The following is an 18,139-nucleotide window of genomic DNA, read 5'->3' on the forward strand; positions in this document are numbered from 1 at the left end:
CTTTACTCTCTCCAATCGCCTTTAATACGCACAAAGCGAATCAACGTTCTCTATTCGAATAGCCCGCGAACGATCGATCGATCGCAATATTTATTATCTATTACTTGATCTTCCAATTTATTTTTCTGCTTTCTCTTTTTTCTTTCTTTCTTTCTTTCTTTTTTTCTTTTTTTCTTTCTTTCTCTCTTTTATCCTCCTTCGTACTATAACCTAATTATAATATCTTATAATACGAATTCGTCATCCATTGTAAAAGTATGAAATATCAAATGCGTATGTTAAGAATCGATCGATAAAGAAGAATGATCACTTATCGATAAATTTTCGTAAACGTAGAAAACAAAGATGGCGGACCATCATTTACAACGTTCGTTTCGAAGATCATCGTTTCTTTCGTTCTTTGTTATCGTAATTTGTTATTTTTAAAGTGAATACAACGTAGTTTGATTTCTTAATAACGTCGATATCTTTTACTGTTTGCGTGTTTATTGTTTAGGCGAAAAAAGCGAGGACGCTTTACGCTCGATGGCAATCTCATTATTTTTTTTCGTTTTTCACTCTTCGAGGACGTGCACGCAATTTGATGAATCGTAATGAAGGATTTTCGTGGCGCGAGTATTTACTCGTTCGTGGTCTATTATTTCCCTTGGAAATAATTGTTTCAACAGGGTCATACGATTCAAAGAGAGAGAGAGAGAGAGAGGAGAGAGAGAGAAAGAGAGAGAGAGAGAGAAAGAAAGGTTATGAGACGAGAGACATTGATGATTCTCTTCTACGCTTTACTTTATTCTTATAGAAATTTCATCGATCTATGTTTCACTCATTATAATGTTTTCAAAGTTACGAAAAAGAGTATTAATGATATTAAAAAAATGATAATCATGTTAATTTTTTCATCGATTTCATATTTTTATAAAAAAAAATTCTTCATTGTTTTTATGGGAGTTAGTTATGGGATCGATAAAATTTATTCGAACGATAAAAGAACTTTCTTTTATCCGAACGATAAAAGAACTTCCTTTTAATGGAAATCGACAGAAATTCGTCACGATTCGTTCAATCATGTACATATTTATGTACTTACGTACATATACGAGTGCATGATCAAACGAATAGTAAAAGACGATTAAAGGAGAAAAGTCAAAATTACGATGAAAAAAGAGACAAAAGGAAAAGCAATATATCTATGTGAAAACAATCTCAATATGGGTGGGTCGTATGTTCTTCGCGATGTTTTCACATTTCCGCTATTCGCAAAGTCGATTTCCACGCGATCAGTATAATTACATTATTCGTTTAAACAGAACTACGCCCAAGTAATAATCGTAAATCTAAATTGGACCAATCAACGATTAACCTTATAATCATTTATCTATTATAATAATTACGGGTGTAATAGCTTTGATCAAATTAATTCATTACGACATTTGTATTATTCGCGTGGAATACGTAAGCACGAATTTTGTAAGATAAATTAGCCATCGATCGATCGAATTTAATTATTTTTCTTTCATTTAGAAAAATTATAACATTTTGCCAATTATTTCCATTGAATGTAATATTATAATATGCAAGATTAATTTAAATAGAAATATAGGTTATATTTATGGTATTCATCGTCTTTTGCTTGAAGCGTGTATGACTTTAGCGACACGTACGGACAAAATGCGAACTAAAAGCGCAAGCTAGTCCCATTGTGTGAGTATCGTATAGTATATATATATATATATCTACATATACATAATCGGATTCGTATAGGTTAAAGTAGGTGGTGTTATATAATACTTATATATTATATCATTTTAATATAAATTAAAATATAAGACGTATCTATCGATAATGGGTAGTCATGTGTATCATGATTTGTTGACAGTTCACGCGAAAAACGATCACAAGATAACAACACTTTCTTCTTTTGTTATTATACATTATCATCATTCGTAATAGTAATAGTAATATTACTATTACGATTACAATCTACGTAATAGTAGATAGTAATAGGAATAATATAAAATGGATTATTATTCTTGCAGAGGAAATCATAAAAAAAAAGAAATAAAGAAAAGAAAAATAGCACTTAAAGAAAAATCTCGTAGATGGTGCGTAAACGAACTCGTTTATTTTTATAAAAATAATATATAACATGTAAGTATATATTTATTGATTATTATTTTTCATAAAATAATCGACAAATTTATATACTTTATGTATATTTGTCATCGAACAAAATTATATCGTTGCTGCATACTTTCTAGCACAGATCATCGTGAAACTTAACGTCAATCATCAGTCGAGAAAATGAATACAAGAGATTGGTATATTAAACTTTTACTGAAATATGTGGAAAACAAAATAATAAATTAATTGATTATATTAATTTACATCGATACAAAATAAAATTAACAAAATCATCGAACCTACGATCCATGAATTATGAATTTAAATGCTTGATAATCTGTTACACATTCTTTACAATATCTTTGGATTTTTGATATATAAAATATAAAAAAAAAAAAAATTACAAATTTTTCAAAAATTTAATCATATCTCTGACAACTTAGATTCATCGACATGAACGCTTATTTTCTTATATTTGCGTTAAAATATTCTGTCCTAGTTAAACTTTCGTCTTTAAAAAGACACCTTTGTTCGTTAAAATCGATAAAGAAATCATGCCTGTTCTCCATTGTTGTCATAAACTGTTATAAAACCGAGTTTGATGAATAGCATTAATAATCGATTATAACAGGTTATGTTAATTTGAGATCAATCGAATTATTATATCACTATCGATTATTGGATTCTCATTTGTTTTGCGATAAATAAATCTTGTTTTAATTTTATATTATTTGCTTAAAGACATTTTTTTGTCAAAAAAGAAATCTGAATAATCGGCATTGTGTTTTATGTTTATTATAAAAAAAAATCTAGATAGTCTTGTCCGGAATACAGAATATAAGTCTTCCTGCTGCCTTTCATAGCATCCGAATGACCTACTTTTGAAAACGTTTATGATCTTAGCATTACGAAGAAAATTATTTTTGGACGGAGCATATTATGTACGTATCATATTCTCTTCGATCAATTCAATTCGTAATAAATGACATATGTATGAGTCGATACTTGTTCTTCGTAAATTTTTATTGAAATTAAATCGAGTTATTTTTATTTTTTTTTTTTTTTTAGAGATCTATTTAAAAACATGGAAGAAAATAATCAATTATTGTTAAGAATTTGAATATCTAATCTGTTATAGTTTAAAGTTCGGTGTAGTTAAATTATATTATTAAATAACCAATTAATCAAGATCGTTTTTTATCGAGTTTACAAAAGTTTTATCAATTACAACGAGATATGAATTATAATTTTATTGATATTTCTCAATTGGACGTTACATACTATGAAATACATTGAAATTTGGAAATAATTTTTCATTTTAAAAATAAAAAAAGAAGCATTTATCGAAATCTTGAAATCGTACATGTAAAAAAAAAAAAAAGAAAAAGTACATCAATTAATAATAAACCATCTGTAATAGGGCAGTACGAGAAGATAATTTCAAAATGAAATCCATTCGATTGGAAATTATTTAGCGCGACATCTGTCGTTGGATCCTGATGATCGATGCTACGTTTTCAAGATGGTGGCAGACGAGTTAGATTTTAGTAGGCGCGGTTCTTTCGTTCGATTATTCTTTAAAATTGCACAGTAGCAAGACATATAAGAATCGTCGAAGAAAAAACGTTGTAAAAATATTACGTTCCTGTAATATCTCAACGGAATATCCAAAATTTTTAACTCTGATTTATAGTGTCAGCTGATAAAATGTTTACCAACGTTTCTGCAAATGCATTGCCTATATCTCTTACGCGAGATATTTTGTAGTCTAGATATTTGTACTAAAGGATTCGTAAAAAAACTATACGACAAAAGTACAATCCTTTAAGATTAAAGAATTTCTTTATGTAAGAAAAGTGACTGTGGCTACTATGGAAAAGTTAAAAGAGCATGGCTGGTAAGTTACTATTGCTTCCTTGTCTCAAGGTCTCTTGAAATATATAAATATTTTGTTGAAGTATCACATGTATATATAAACATATATATATATATATATATATATATATATATATATATATACATGTATATATATATATATATATATATATATATATCAGCATTAAAGTAACGTTGTGCGATGAAGCATCGTAAAATTGAACTAAATATTTATATCAGGTACCTTTCTAACCATGGATTTAATCTTGTCAGCGATTCTGGAAATATCAATGACTTAGAGAAAATATTGAGACGTTGTCTAGATGTAAGTCTTTGAAATGAGATCTGATTAATAATAATCAATATCGATTTTTTTCTTTATCTATAAATCTTTGTATTATTATTTGATAGCTCGATCTAAAGGAAATTGGTAGTGGTCAAGGTGATATTCATCAAGGAAATATTGTATTACAAATACAAAAATTACGTAATGTTGCTGCCCCTAAAAGTAATGAAGAATCTCGTGGTGCACCGCGTATGTTAAAATTATCATTAACCGATGGTAAAAATAATTATCAAGCTGTAGAAATTGAATCACTTTCTTCCATAAGGTAACCAATAATGTAAAGGTATTCAAGCCTGAATTTAAATGTTATTTAATGAGGCTTGTGTATTCTTTTATAGTTTAAACACACCTCCTGGTACAAAATTATTGCTCAAGTCAGGAAGTATACCCATGTCACATGGAATTATTTTGTTAAAACCCTCGCACATAAGTCAACTATTAGGAGGAAGAGTATCGAGTCTTGTAGAGAAATGGGAATTAAATAAAGTAAATAGAAATATATATTATAGTTTTTTTTTTTTTTTTTTTTTTTTTTTTTATTATAACAATTATATTAATTATATTCATATTTGTTTCTAAGTGAAATATTCATTGATTATTCATTATAGAAATTAGCACATCATTCAAGAGTAAGATCCGCGGAGGAAGGAGGTCCTCCACCATGGATACCATTTGGAAAAAAGATTATCAAAGTTTCTGATCGTGATAAAAATTTCAAAGCAATAGCAGAAAAGGATAAAACTAGTAAAGAAAATGCAGAATTTGAAGCACAGCGTAAAGATGCAATAGCTGAGGCTGCTAAGCAAGGTAGCAAAAAAGTTTTTGGTGGTGGAAATAAACAGGTTAGTTTTGGTAGGGTATAATCTTTTTTTTTTCTCACATCAATTTATTCCTTTATTGATTATATTATTATCATTTTACTTTATCAGCTATTAGACCATAGTGTACAAAGGATAGTAGAACAAGGATTTTCCATAGAACAAGCTGAATATGCTTTGCGCGTAAACAGAAATAATGTTGATAAAGCAATCAAAAGTTTACAAAGAACTAATAATAAACACAAGTATATTTTATTCTTTTTATAATATATAGTTAATTATTTCAATATTTTATAATTATTTTATATTTATAATAGAGAGTCAAGGGAACCAAGAGAACCAAGAAGTAAACGTTTTGATAAAAAATCTGAGGAAAGTAAACCAAGCAGTGGGAAAATATCTTTATTTGATTTTCTTGAGGACAAATTGCCAATTCAACCGGAGCCGATAGAAACTGCACAAAATAATTATGTACAAAATAATGAAAATAATGTTGAACGTCTCGAATCAAAAGCAGATACACATAATGCTAGAGGGGGACGGTATGTGGATATTATAAAATAATAAAATAGTTTAGAAAGAAAATTAGATTGTATATTTTCTGTTGCATTATAGATCTCAAAGAGGAGGTCGTGGGTATCAAGCTCCACCAAGACATAGTGAAGAAAATAAGGCAAATAAAAGATTAAATAATAATAATAATTCTGGTACTTCACAATACTCGCAGTACAATGGAAATAGTAATACTCAACAAAGTAAACCACCAAGATTTCAACGAAATCAGGATACTCATGGTTACTATCATCAAGACAATGGAAATAGAACTGGTCCTCAAAAGAATCAACATAATGAATATAAAAATTCTCTTCCTCAATCACATTCTGGTATTGGATATACCGATGACAGTGGTGGTTGTCATAAAAATCAACATGAGCAGCAAGGAAAAAATTCTTCTAATAATAGAAATTATAATCATTACGAATCAGAAACTAGGAATAGACACCTTGCTGATAATTCCTATAACAGACATAATCGAGTACAAGAGACAGGAACTAGAATTTATGGAGCAAATACACCCGATAGAAATTATAGAAATCAGTTAAATAAATATCAATTAAATGATAATGCGAGTAATAGGGAAAACGTTGGATCTACTGCTCACAAAAATGAAAATCATAATTTAAATAATCAAAGTACCAATGTTCCTGTCAGTACTCCATGGGTATGGCAAATAGGTGATAAGTGTATGGCTAAGTATTGGGAAGATAACAGAGTATGTTATTTATTATTTTATTATTTATTTATATTCCTGTATAATAAAATAATTTTTTTTTCTTTTATTTTTTTTTTTTTTTTTTTTTTTTTTTAATACTTTTATTATATAGTATTATAATGCTGAAGTGACTGCCGTATCTGAAAGAACGTGCGTTGTACAATTTAAAGGTTTTGAAAATTACGAAGAAGTGCTTCAAGTAGATTGTATACCTATAACGGAAGACATTCATATGGTATTATAGTTGTAATATTAGAATAACTTTATGTATTTGAAATATTTCGATATTAATGTATTATTGAACTAAAATATGTCGTAGGAAAAGAATGACCGAGGAAGGGATCAAAGAGCAAATAATAGACAAACTCGAAATGAGCAAAGTCAAAATAACATTGCGGGTTAGTGATATAGTATTGCTTTATATCAAATTTTCTGTACATATACTTAATGAAAATAATTTTTATAGCTGGTATGGAGTTCCGTAGAAGCGGCAATGGACCTAGTTCTGGTAATAAAGGTTATAGTAAGAAGAGAGGTCCAGTACGTAGTACTCAGCCGATCTATCAGCCACCGGCACAACGAAATCATTATTCCATGCCAACCAATATACAAAATAATTCTCTACTCTAATGTGTGTAGTACCAATAATTTTCTTTAGAAAAGTAAAGGAAGCTCTACTGAATATTCAGTCATAGTTTTGCTGCTGGTTCAAGACTGACTCTATGGAGCACCACATACTTTCCATATGTGCAGAGATAAATTCTACATGTGCAAGTCCGTAGGTTATTTAAGAAATAATTAAATGAATTTTTTTGTGTGGCAAATGATTTGTACTCAACGTTGAGATTCAATATGTAATAACTGTATAATTATGATACAAATTGTTTCCTTATGTGGTATGTGAAGAAAATGGAAGCTAACACTTCAAAAAAAAAAAAAAAAAATATATATATATATATCGATACTAAAATATTATTCCATATTCCTAATCACATAACACATAATTGAGTTGAAATGGTTAATGTTATCCTTTATATATATATAAAAAAAAAAAAAAAAAAATGAAAATACATCGTCAAAAAGAGTCATAGAAATACTGAATAAAACTTTTTTTTTTTTTTTTTTTTTTTTTTTTTAATCTTTACATCACCTTTTGCTCGTAGTCGTATGCAACTTCAGCGACAGATATGGACAAGAAATATGAACAATAAGCGCAGCAAAGAAACATTATAGTATTAGTCTATATAAGATTTAACAGATTATTTCTTTCTCGCATATAACAACTATCGGATTAGTTTAATGAGTTAAATTAAATAGTATTAGATAGGTGAACTTACAATTCATTCTCTCATATTTATGTCGTTTTTTTAATGATGGCACATACCTGTCGCTATAATTCATGATAAATATAGATATGGATTTATTTTACGATAAAAAATGAATAAAGAATAATAAATATAATTGATATGAAAATTATTGAATACTTATAATATCAAATATTATTTTATATAAATATAAATGTATTTCTTTTTCTACTTCTTGACATTATTTTCATTATTATATTATATTATATATAATATATATATATATATATATATATATATATATATATATGTATATAATTACTATAGTAATAGTAATAATACTATATAAAGAGAATTACTCCTACAGGAGATATTAATTATATACTAACTGGAGGAGGGTCAGTCCCCGCTTAGGGATAGTAGGACTCACAACATCGGAAACTTCAATCATCATTATTGGATATGACAGTTCGTATTTTATGGCTTTTAGGAATTTAAAAAAAAAAAACCTTCATTTTTATACATGAATTATTTTCAAAAAAATACCATTTTTTGATATAATATTTCTCAAAGGAAATAAAGCTTTTTTTTTTCTTTTTTTTTTTTTTTTTTTTTAGAAATTCAAAAAAGCCATTTCCTCGATTAAACCTTCATCTTCAAAATGAAATCTTTTTCATTAGATGAATAGATGAGATCTATTCATTATAAAATCAGATACGATGAACAACCTTAAAATATGTCTCCCATTGAAATAATAAAATCAATTAACTGTCTATTTATTATATCTTCAACATTGCGTTATATTTCTAAATAATTATAAATGATTCTCTTTTTCTTTCTTTTATTTACACGTGACTCATATATACACACACGTAACTTTTACCTACTACAAAATATAAATACCAAATGTCCGCTAATTTGACCTACCAACAAGACTAAAAGAACATTTCAGTCTGTTAATGTAGTTCGTCGTATAAACATCGTAACTTTTCGTAATAATTATTATTTATAGAATATATACATATATATATATATATATATATATATATATATATATATATATATATATATATATATATATATATATATAATTAGTGGCATTACTCTTTACATTCATACGTATTATTTAAATTATTAGATTACTACTTTATCGGAGATATACTTTACAAATTAATTGAAGTATTTTATCGTTAGATAGCGTTGTCGTTTCCAAATCTTTAGTTCTGATTTCTAGGTTATTACTGGCGCTACGATTTTATTCTATTGAGTTCTTGATAACGTTGTTCGTAATAGAAAAATGGTAAGCAACCTAAACGAGAAGTATTTGATAATTGTTAGATCTATGATACGACTCGTTAGCGTTAAAAGATAATGTGATATCATAATAGACGAAAAATATACGTTTAAGTATATTGTCAAGGCGTAGTCATCGTGTTTGGGTTATAAAAAAAAAAAAAAAAAAAGAAAAAAAGAAAAAAAAGAAGAACAAACAAACAAAACAAATTTTTTTTCTACGCAATGGCGAATGATCGAGAAGTTTTGAGGGAAATTTGGGATGGTAAAATTCCCGTTTGTTTTACACTCGATACCGAGGAAACGTGCGAATTACAAGGTCCTGATCCGTTTTATCTTATGGTGCCTAGATTAAGTTATTTTCCAGTGTGCACAGAGAAGGTACTAAAATTTGTTATCTTTCCTGTGTTTTTAATGTATTCACATTTATCAATGTTACCGTAGACACGTTGTTTGCGTTGTACAGGTGAGAAAACATTTTATAAAACATATAGAAAGTGATAGCAAACAGGATCATGAAATGTGGTTAGAATTTAATGGAATTCCATTAAAGTGGCACTATCCTATTGGTGTATTATTAGATATATATTCGAATGACATTGAATTACCATGGAATATCGTTGTTCATTTTGATAAATTTCCAGAAAATGTCTTGATGCATTGTCAGAACAAGTATGTAAATCTTTTATAGGTTATAATATGATATTTTTGAAAGTGTTAAAGTCAATGTGTAAAAATTGGATTTCAGAGAAGTTGTAGAATCACATTTTCTTGCTTGCGTTAAAGAGGCAGATGTTTTAAAACATAGAGGACAAATTGTGTCGGCTATGCAAAAAAAGGAACACAGCAGTTTATGGAATGGATTAATTACCGATAAATTCGATCAATTTTGGTCTATAAATCGAAGATTAATGGAAGCAGCTAATAGCGAAGAAGGATTCAAATATATCCCTTTTCGATGCTACACAAGCGAGGATAAATATATTCAAAAGCTTGTTAAACCAGTTAATGAAGAAGGCCAAAGGAAAACGTTGAAACATTTATTGAACGAAGTATTTCCAGATCAAGAAAATGGTATGTACTAATAGATTATTTCTATTATTACTTAAAAAAAAAAAAAAAAAAAAAAAAAAAAAGATAACCTTTTAATTTAGATTTTATATCTTGTAGTTGAAGTACGTACTCATGGAATTATACCATCACCGGAGACACCATTGCAATGGATGTCAGAACATTTAAGCTATCCTGATAATTTTCTTCATTTAGTTGTGACTTCTTCATAACCTATATTGAAGAGATGTGATAAACTATAACTTCAGTGTTATTATTTAATATTGCTGGTGATTATTTAGAAAAGATCCTTGTATCATGGATCTTCTCCTTAAAAATACAGATTTTATTTTTTATTTTTTATTTATTTTCTAATAAATGTCAGATGGTACATTTTGCCTCTTATTATAAGCAATAGAAATGTACTGCTTTGATTTTATACATGTTTGTATAAGGGAAGCAAGGGAAAACAATTTATGGAAAATAATTTATTTATTAATAGCTAATAAAATCTGTTTGATAAAGCAGATTTTAACGTGGATCAATTGTTCTTACCAATTAAATCGATCGTATTTCGTAAAAATCCGTATCCGTGCATTATGATGTATTACGTATAAAATTGTTTGTAAAATAATTTAAAGAATGTTTGATATTTAAATTTGAAGAAATCAATATATATTAATTTATTATGTATGTATAAAAGATATAATATTTACGTCATATAATATTTACGAATATATTTATTTAATTATTTTTAACATGATTTAAGCTATAGTACAATTCTCATGAGGCTTACGATACATTCTCAATATTCGCAATGGCAAAGGATCACTTACTTCTGAAACTTCGAGAGGTCTACGTATTATTACCGGTTGATTTCCATAATTACTATACTCCATAGTTCTACGACTTGCTCCAAAGGTTAAATAGTTCACTTCTTTTTTACTCTGATGTTCCTGTAATAAAAAGTTAAGGTAAGCGATTCAAAAATTCGATTCTTTAATAACGAAGTAATGTAAGATAACGAAAATCTATTAATTATGGCAAACTTATGAATTTACTTTAAATATAACTAATGCCGTATCCTGATATCTTTTCCGTATATCCTCTTTCGTCAATAGAAGATCGTGTTCAGGTGATTCATATCGTGTAGTCATTTACGATCTTCGAATGTACTGTGTCTTTCTATAATCGTTATTTAATCGATTAACAATAGAATTTTAATTCCAGATATATTGATCATGGAACGATATCCTTTGATTTTTCTTTTGCGAACTGAAAAAAAGAAAAAAAGAAAAGATCACTAAAAGATTTTCTAAGAAAACTAATCGAGATATTATTAGTTTCGATAGCGAATCTTTCGTATCTCCTGATTGATGTTTCCTCGAAGAAAAGGATTAAGTCAAAGATGAAAAAGAAACGAGGAGAGGAGAGAAGGGAAAAGGGCAGAAAGAAGTTAAGAAAGGCACGAGCGTAGGATAAAAATATATACGTACAACTTCGGCGTTGCCTTTCGCAACGACAGAAACGAGACAAACGACGCTTTTTCTACTATACCGAGGGAAGGATCACGATGCGTGCCTTTGTCTCCATCTTTCTCTCTCTCCTCTCTCTCTTTCTCTTCATCTCTGTCGTTATGCGCCTTCAAGAACGCGTGTTCTCGCTTGTCCCTATCTCTTTGAGTGCAAGTGCGCTTTATAATTAGCCGCCATCGTGAAAATGACTCTCGAGAGCGGCAGGAGCGTTCACTGAAGGTTTTCCCAGTCAAATTGCTGCTCGAATGTGACGGTCGTTTTGATGTCACGACTTAAATTATTCCACTCTAATCGCGGTTCTTCCTCGGCTATCCTTTGGTATGTATTCGCTTGGTTGCGTTACTTTTTGTCGACTTTTTCAAGGAAAAGTTGAGAAAAACTTCTCTTCCTTTCCTTTTCTTTTTTTCTTTTTTAGATTTTACAGAAAATTGAAAAAAGTAATATATATATATATATATATAAGGAGAAACAAAGAGAGAGTATAGTTTGTGCAGTAACAGCATGCAGAATTGTGTTTTGGAGATTAATAACAAAGTACTTTTATTTTGAGATTTTTTGTTTTATCTTTTTTTTCTTTTCTTTTTTCTTTTTTTTTTTTTTTTTTTCCTTACCCGTAGAAAGAAGAATCGACTCGAAGAAGACTAGAAGAATAATTATAGGAGAACGAATCTTAGTTGGACTACCGATCACCCCCTTGCTTTGCTACGGACAGAATCAGTCACGTTACTTGAGACTTTGGAATAGAGCCAGAAAACATTTTGTATATCCCTTTTGAATTTCCGGTAGACAAATAACATTTCTAGATTTATTAGAAAGATTTTCTCTTATCTCTTTCTATTTAATTTTCTTTTTTCTTCTATTGGATAGGTAGATTATTCTCTCTTCCCCTTCCCCAAGCGCTACCGTCCTTATAGAAAAAAATGATTTTATAATCGACAAGGGAAATCTTTAAAAAATGAATAAGAATCCGGAAACAATTCTTAATTTCTTTTTCATTGAATATAATTTCTTTTGATTAATTATGTTTTTACAAGACTCGTCATTACGAGTTCGTTCAATTCGATGGAATATTTTTTTACGTGCCGGTGCATCCTTTCTAATTGCATAGGGGGAAAAAAAAAAAAAAAAAGAAAAAGAAATGTAAAAAGGATCGCGAAAGGATTTCAAACATTTCACCGAACGAACTGAATTCTTAATTATTAATTATATTCTCTCTGTGACTCCTCGTCATTGAATACTGACGCTCGATCCTATGGAATATTTTTCTACGTGCCAGTGCATCCTTCCTAATTGCATTGCACCAGTCTGTGACATTTATTGGCGTTGATTGACGCGTTGCATCAGTCATGCTCTACGATTCAAGGTTCGACTTTTGTGCGCGTGCGCACGGGTTATATACACCCGCGTTCATATACAGTGGCCTCAATAAAAACGAGTGGTGTTATTTATCATCGCGATATATGTATAACGTCGTAGCTTTTGGCAATCGGTCTTTGCTTGGTCGTCGTCCTCGTAGACGAGCATGTAGATCGAAAGAAAAACAAACTCTAAACATGAAAATAATCAATTGGAATTTACGAAGTCGATTTATTCAAAGACGAATCATGCATTTCCTAAACTTCACTTCAAATTTTTCTTTCTTCTGCAATTTAATTCAATTATCGACATCGAAATTTAAATATTCTATTTCATGCACATTTTATATTTCTTCTCGATGACGTTTACGAAATTGCAATAAAAATGTACGAACATAAAGAAATATATAAAATATCTAAGAATGAATTTTTATTAAGAAAACTGATGTGTATGTGTGTGTTTGCGCGTGTCACGCGAGTATAGTAATTTTTATCTAATTGGCGTATTGATTACGTTTGTCGAAGTTCAAATGTAATAATAATTAATTATACTATAGAATTTTTATTTTTCCCGTTCGTAGAAATTTATCATGAACGAGGGACTTAAATCATGTTTGTGGAATCAAACGTGATATCGATAAACTCACGATTCTGCTTTATCTTCGAGAGCAAAGAAGCGATCTACGGATTTCTCGTTCTAGCAGCAGCTTTGTTCGTTTGTTTTCAAAGACGATCATTCGACACGTGCGTATTTAACTTATTTGAAACGAGTGAACAGACAAACGTCGAAACAGATGTCGATCGAAATAAATTAAGTTTCACTTGGTATTCGTTTGATCGCGATAAGAAAAGTTAACTTGAATTCATTCAGTTAATTTCTAATATTCGTTAATCAAAGAAAAGAAAAAGAAAAAGAAAAAGAAAAAAAAAAAAGAGCGATCACATGTACAAAATATTTTTTGTTTCTTCTTCTTATACAAAATATACAATCAGTATACAATGGCGGAGCAAAAGAAATCGTGTTAATAGTACAAACGTAAAAAGAGAATGAGGATCAAAGGATGCCCTCAGATTCTACAAAAAAAAAAAAAAAAAAAGGCATCACGTCAATTAAAATCGATATAGTATAGCTAAGTGAGTATGCATCGTCACGGTGAAAGCGTCAAGTGCTAAGGCGAGACTATGAGCGAGCAAAGCTTCATTCTGTCACATACAAACTTATCTACGTACCTACATATACATACATATATATGTACGTATATAAATATAAATATATATATATATATATATATGTACACACAAAGATCACCAATCGTTCTTATCTCGTAAAGTGGTCACATCATTTTCCAACGAAGAATCGAGCAGAAGTATGACTCTTTTTCTTAGGAACTGACAGCCCATTTTCTTTTTTTTTTTTTTTTTTTTTTTTTACAGATACCGATTGCGTAATCTTCATTGGTGTTTAGTCATTTTTCCAGAAGTCTTTACCTTTACCTTCGTCTAACGTCACGCTCGTGAAAGAAAAAAAAAAAAAAGAAAACAAACAAGTAAGCAAAAAAAAAAAGGGAACAAAAAGACAAAGGAAAAAAGGTCGACGAGTAAAAATTTGAAACTCCAAGAGATTCCAATTGTTAGGATTACATTTTTTTTTTTTTTTTTTTTTCCTTTTAAAATGTCCATGAACGAGTTTGGAAAAAAGATTTTCTTTAATAAATAAATAAATAAATATTAGTACGATGACATTCAGAACGAACGTCCGTCCTTCGTTCAATAAGATATTGTACGAGCTTGGCATTATGTATATCTATATACCGATACTTAGAATTTAGTAAGGAACTTTTAAAATGCATCGTGCATTTATCGAATATACTAACGTTTATCATGTGCGTCAACGTGAAGAAGAACGCGCTTGGATACGTTGGGATTTTATTGTGCGTCAATACTTACTACTTCACGCTTATATGCATTATGTGTTAGTGCTTTTCTTTATATATATTATATATATACATTACGTACGTATATGTTATACATATACGTATACATATAGGTACCCAAGTGCTTAGCGTGGCGTGCTTAGAAAGTTTAACGAGTACGTGTATGACCGTCGCTCGTTCACGCTGCCAATCGTCCGCGATAACGGAAATAATGCATCGCTGGTGCATCGCTCGTGCAACTTGCAGCCGGTTGACTCTTACTTATCTGTAGTTCTAATGTGTACTCGTAGATCGATCGGCACGAGATCGAGGAATTCGAGAAGCTCTCTGTTACTACTTTGAGATATCCTCTCTCTTTCTCCTTCTTTGTGTTTTTTGTTTTGTTTTGTTTGTTTGTTATTTTTTTTTTTTTTCTTTTCTTTTTTCAATAGGAGAAGGGAGGAACCATCGGAACGTCGAGTTTTTTCTGCAAATTAAAAAGGAAAATATAAATAGCATTTAGATAACATACGGGAAAGATAAAAATTTTCTTTACTTTTCGATTTTTTTAATACATCTTAACGAGATTAGATTTCAAATAATTTTGTTTGTTGTTCTAAGGTTCATTTCTAGGACAGATATTCGAAATAGCGAAATTACTTTCGCTGTTTCGATCGAGTATTCATTCGGAATGTAAATAAAGAGAAAATAGTATTTAGAAGACAATTAATTTGTTGGTATTTTTTTTTTCTCTCTTTTTTCTCTGTCTTTCTTTTACAATTACATTCTAAATAATTTATTGTAAGAGCCCTCTTAGAAGACTCTTGAAACTGAAGAAATGAAATTCCTTCGATCGAGATATTCGAAAATAGATATACTCGAAGAAAATGTATTGATTCGCTTGTAAAATTTGTTTTCATTTATTATAATTATTTATTATTTATAATTTTTAAAAGAAACATCATATATCAAATCGTTTTAGGATTATAGGGAAATGGTAAAATAATTGATGAGATAAACACAGATTCATTTAAAATAATCTCTTATATTTTCTTTTAAATTCGGTAAACCTTCTAACATCTCGTATGAGATCTATGCGTTATTTTCCGTTTATGTGTATACATATATATATGTATATATACACATAATACAATATTTTTAATACAATGATCTTGCGTTACGTTTCGATTTAAGAGAAGGAAAACTTTATCAGTGACTTTCTTTTTTGCACCAGATCAGACAGACAATAAGATCGTAATTTTCTCTTTCATTCTGCCTGTCTCTTTCTCTCTCTTTCTCTCTTTCTCTCTCTCTCTCTCTCTCACACACACACACATTCTTCCTCTTCCTCTCGATGAATCACAATGACGGATATGGTCGTTTCGGGCGAATCCCGCCAATGGAAAAGGATACGATCGCGTTCACGAGGACGTGGATAGAAATGTAACGTAAAATATGTATATATGTACATATATATATATATATACACAAACACACACAACAAGCACACACACATACATACACATATATACATAAACGTTATAAATTTATCATTGTCTTTTTTCTTTTTTTCCTCTCTCTCATATAAACAAATATATTCTCATTCGTTTCACAAACTTCTTATTTTAATCTATCTCATCTCAGATAGTCTCGATCGTTTTTACATTAGATAAGGCGATAAAGTTTTTGATTATTATATTATAAATCACACTTTGAAAAGAGTCGTTCGCTTCTCGCATCGAAAGAATCGAATTATCTTTTTTTCTATTTTCCTTTGTTAATATAAATTAGGAAAAATCAGGACGCTATATGTAAGGGTTGTAAGTAACAAAATGAAGACAGGAAGACGGACATCGTCGTCGTGGTATGATCGATCGACGTTCTTCGAAATTATCGAGCGAACGTAAATACGTGGAATACAACACGAGACAAAGGAATAGGGGAAAACCTTTACCGTCTAATATACTTTTTGCTGTATTTCCTGTAACAGGGACAATTTATATATATATATATATATATATACATAATATTATGAATATACATTAATTCCGACAATTTCCATTGTAATAACTTTCGTTCGATTCTTTCTCAAGACGAGTTAAAAGCGATAAGGCACTGATGATCGAGAGACACTCCCCCTTTTGAACGATTGATAAGTTTTCACGTTTTATTAAAATAGATTTTGTGTTCATTTTAATCGCGCATACACACACACACACATACATACATACATATATATATATATATATATATATATATATATATATATATATATATATATGAAAGAGAAACAGAAAAAAGAAATATATACTACTTTCGCTATTATCTCACTCGTTGCTACCGATCGAGCATACAATCGTACGATTTTTTGTGCGCTCAAGACAGGAGCGGAATCCTCGCGACGACGTACGACCCTAAAGAGCGGGGGCTCGCCCACGGAACCTCCGTTTATGCACTTAAAAATATTGCTTATATACGCCTTATGCCTCGTTAATAGACTCTTGTGGGCTGCTCGAACACACACTCAAACGCATAAACGCATATATTCGATCTAGAAACACACAAACAGACACGCACATATACATATATGTAAGAGAGTTAACGGATTTCTTTCTCTATCTCTCATTCTTTTTAAACTCCTATCTCTAATTCTTTCTTTCTTTCGTTCTATCAAGCAGGCACACGTACCTTTCCAATCGATCTCGTTGAACTTTATATATATATATGTATATATATATTAAATATATATATGTTTATATATATTTTATATATATTGTTATATATAAAATATATATAAACATATATATTTAATATGTTAAATATGTATATATATATATATATACATATATATATTTATTATGTAAAACGTTATGGCATTATGTAATTCATTATGGCTCATGATTACTCTAAGACTTTATTGTACGTTGCCACCCTTCGTCGGCACCTATTTTTTCTTTTTCTTTTTTTTCTTTTTTTTTATCTTTCTTTAGGCGAGTCTAAGGCGAGACTTTTCCATTGTTTTTATTATTATTATTATTATTATTATTGTTGTTGTTGTTGTTGTTGTTATTATTATTATTATCATCGTCACGTCGCGACGAATAGTCGAACGATATTTTCGTGATCTCAACAATTTTGTTCTTTTTTTTCTCTCGTTTTTTATTTGAAGTTTCATTGACAAAGAAAAGAGAGATGTAGGAGAGAGAGTCGTGTATTACAAAAAAAAAAAAAAAAAAGAAAAAAAAGGAAAGAAAAGAAA

General features: G+C 29.5%; 3 protein-coding genes and 1 long non-coding RNA gene across 9 annotated transcripts in view; 3 read left to right on the top strand and 1 right to left on the bottom strand.

Moving 5' to 3' along the window:
- Nucleotides 1-318: 318 nt before the first annotated feature.
- LOC124423448 lies at nt 319-2,843 on the top strand. Its single transcript, XR_006942088.1, has 3 exons — nt 319-1,698; nt 2,034-2,145; nt 2,256-2,843. It is a non-coding gene; the product is annotated as an uncharacterized LOC124423448 (long non-coding RNA).
- A 727-nt stretch (nt 2,844-3,570) lies between these two features.
- Nucleotides 3,571-7,394, top strand: LOC124423446 (tudor domain-containing protein 3). Its single transcript, XM_046961162.1, has 11 exons — nt 3,571-4,015; nt 4,234-4,318; nt 4,405-4,604; nt 4,678-4,825; nt 4,948-5,181; nt 5,269-5,402; nt 5,475-5,699; nt 5,773-6,430; nt 6,543-6,665; nt 6,750-6,828; nt 6,897-7,394. The coding sequence occupies exons 1-11, from the start codon at nt 3,990-3,992 to the stop codon at nt 7,058-7,060; spliced, it is 2,076 nt and encodes a 691-aa protein (XP_046817118.1). The 5' UTR covers nt 3,571-3,989; the 3' UTR covers nt 7,061-7,394.
- Nucleotides 7,395-8,862: 1,468 nt separating this feature from the next.
- Nucleotides 8,863-14,558, top strand: LOC124423916 (autophagy protein 5). 5 transcript variants are annotated; one of them, XR_006942189.1, is made up of 7 exons: nt 8,864-9,408; nt 9,494-9,699; nt 9,776-10,101; nt 10,198-10,767; nt 10,847-11,051; nt 11,308-11,930; nt 12,230-14,558. XR_006942189.1 is itself a non-coding variant. In XM_046962288.1 (4 exons), the coding sequence occupies exons 1-4, from the start codon at nt 9,253-9,255 to the stop codon at nt 10,308-10,310; spliced, it is 801 nt and encodes a 266-aa protein (XP_046818244.1). In that variant the 5' UTR covers nt 8,864-9,252; the 3' UTR covers nt 10,311-10,804. The 5 variants fall into 5 exon arrangements, 1 of the variants encoding a protein (XP_046818244.1); XR_006942188.1 differs by lacking the exon at nt 12,230-14,558 and adding an exon at nt 12,028-12,228; XR_006942190.1 differs by lacking the exon at nt 12,230-14,558 and having other exon boundaries at nt 8,863-9,408; nt 10,198-10,367; nt 11,308-12,228.
- A 757-nt stretch (nt 14,559-15,315) lies between these two features.
- LOC124423914 overlaps nt 15,316-18,139 on the bottom strand; it is a 53,721-nt gene continuing 50,897 nt past the window's right edge. For both annotated transcript variants that reach the window (XM_046962286.1, XM_046962287.1), the window contains one exon: nt 15,316-15,367. The gene's annotated coding sequence lies outside the window, so the exon portion shown is untranslated. The remainder of the gene's footprint in view (nt 15,368-18,139) is intronic.

Source organism: Vespa crabro, chromosome 4, assembly GCF_910589235.1.
Source record: "Vespa crabro chromosome 4, iyVesCrab1.2, whole genome shotgun sequence".
Classification (NCBI taxonomy): domain Eukaryota; kingdom Metazoa; phylum Arthropoda; class Insecta; order Hymenoptera; family Vespidae; genus Vespa; species Vespa crabro.

Coding starts and splice junctions, on each gene's coding strand:
- LOC124423446 (XM_046961162.1), top strand. CDS start 3,990: ATGGAAAAGTTAAAAGAGCATGGCTG. Junction 6,431..6,542: donor AGTATTGGGAAGATAACAGA/GTATGTTATTTA, acceptor TTTATTATATAG/TATTATAATGCTGAAGTGAC. Junction 6,666..6,749: donor TAACGGAAGACATTCATATG/GTATTATAGTTG, acceptor AATATGTCGTAG/GAAAAGAATGACCGAGGAAG.
- LOC124423916 (XM_046962288.1), top strand. CDS start 9,253: ATGGCGAATGATCGAGAAGTTTTGAGGGAAATTTGGGATGGTAAAATT. Junction 9,409..9,493: donor TTCCAGTGTGCACAGAGAAG/GTACTAAAATTT, acceptor TGCGTTGTACAG/GTGAGAAAACATTTTATAAA. Junction 9,700..9,775: donor TTGATGCATTGTCAGAACAA/GTATGTAAATCT, acceptor ATTGGATTTCAG/AGAAGTTGTAGAATCACATT.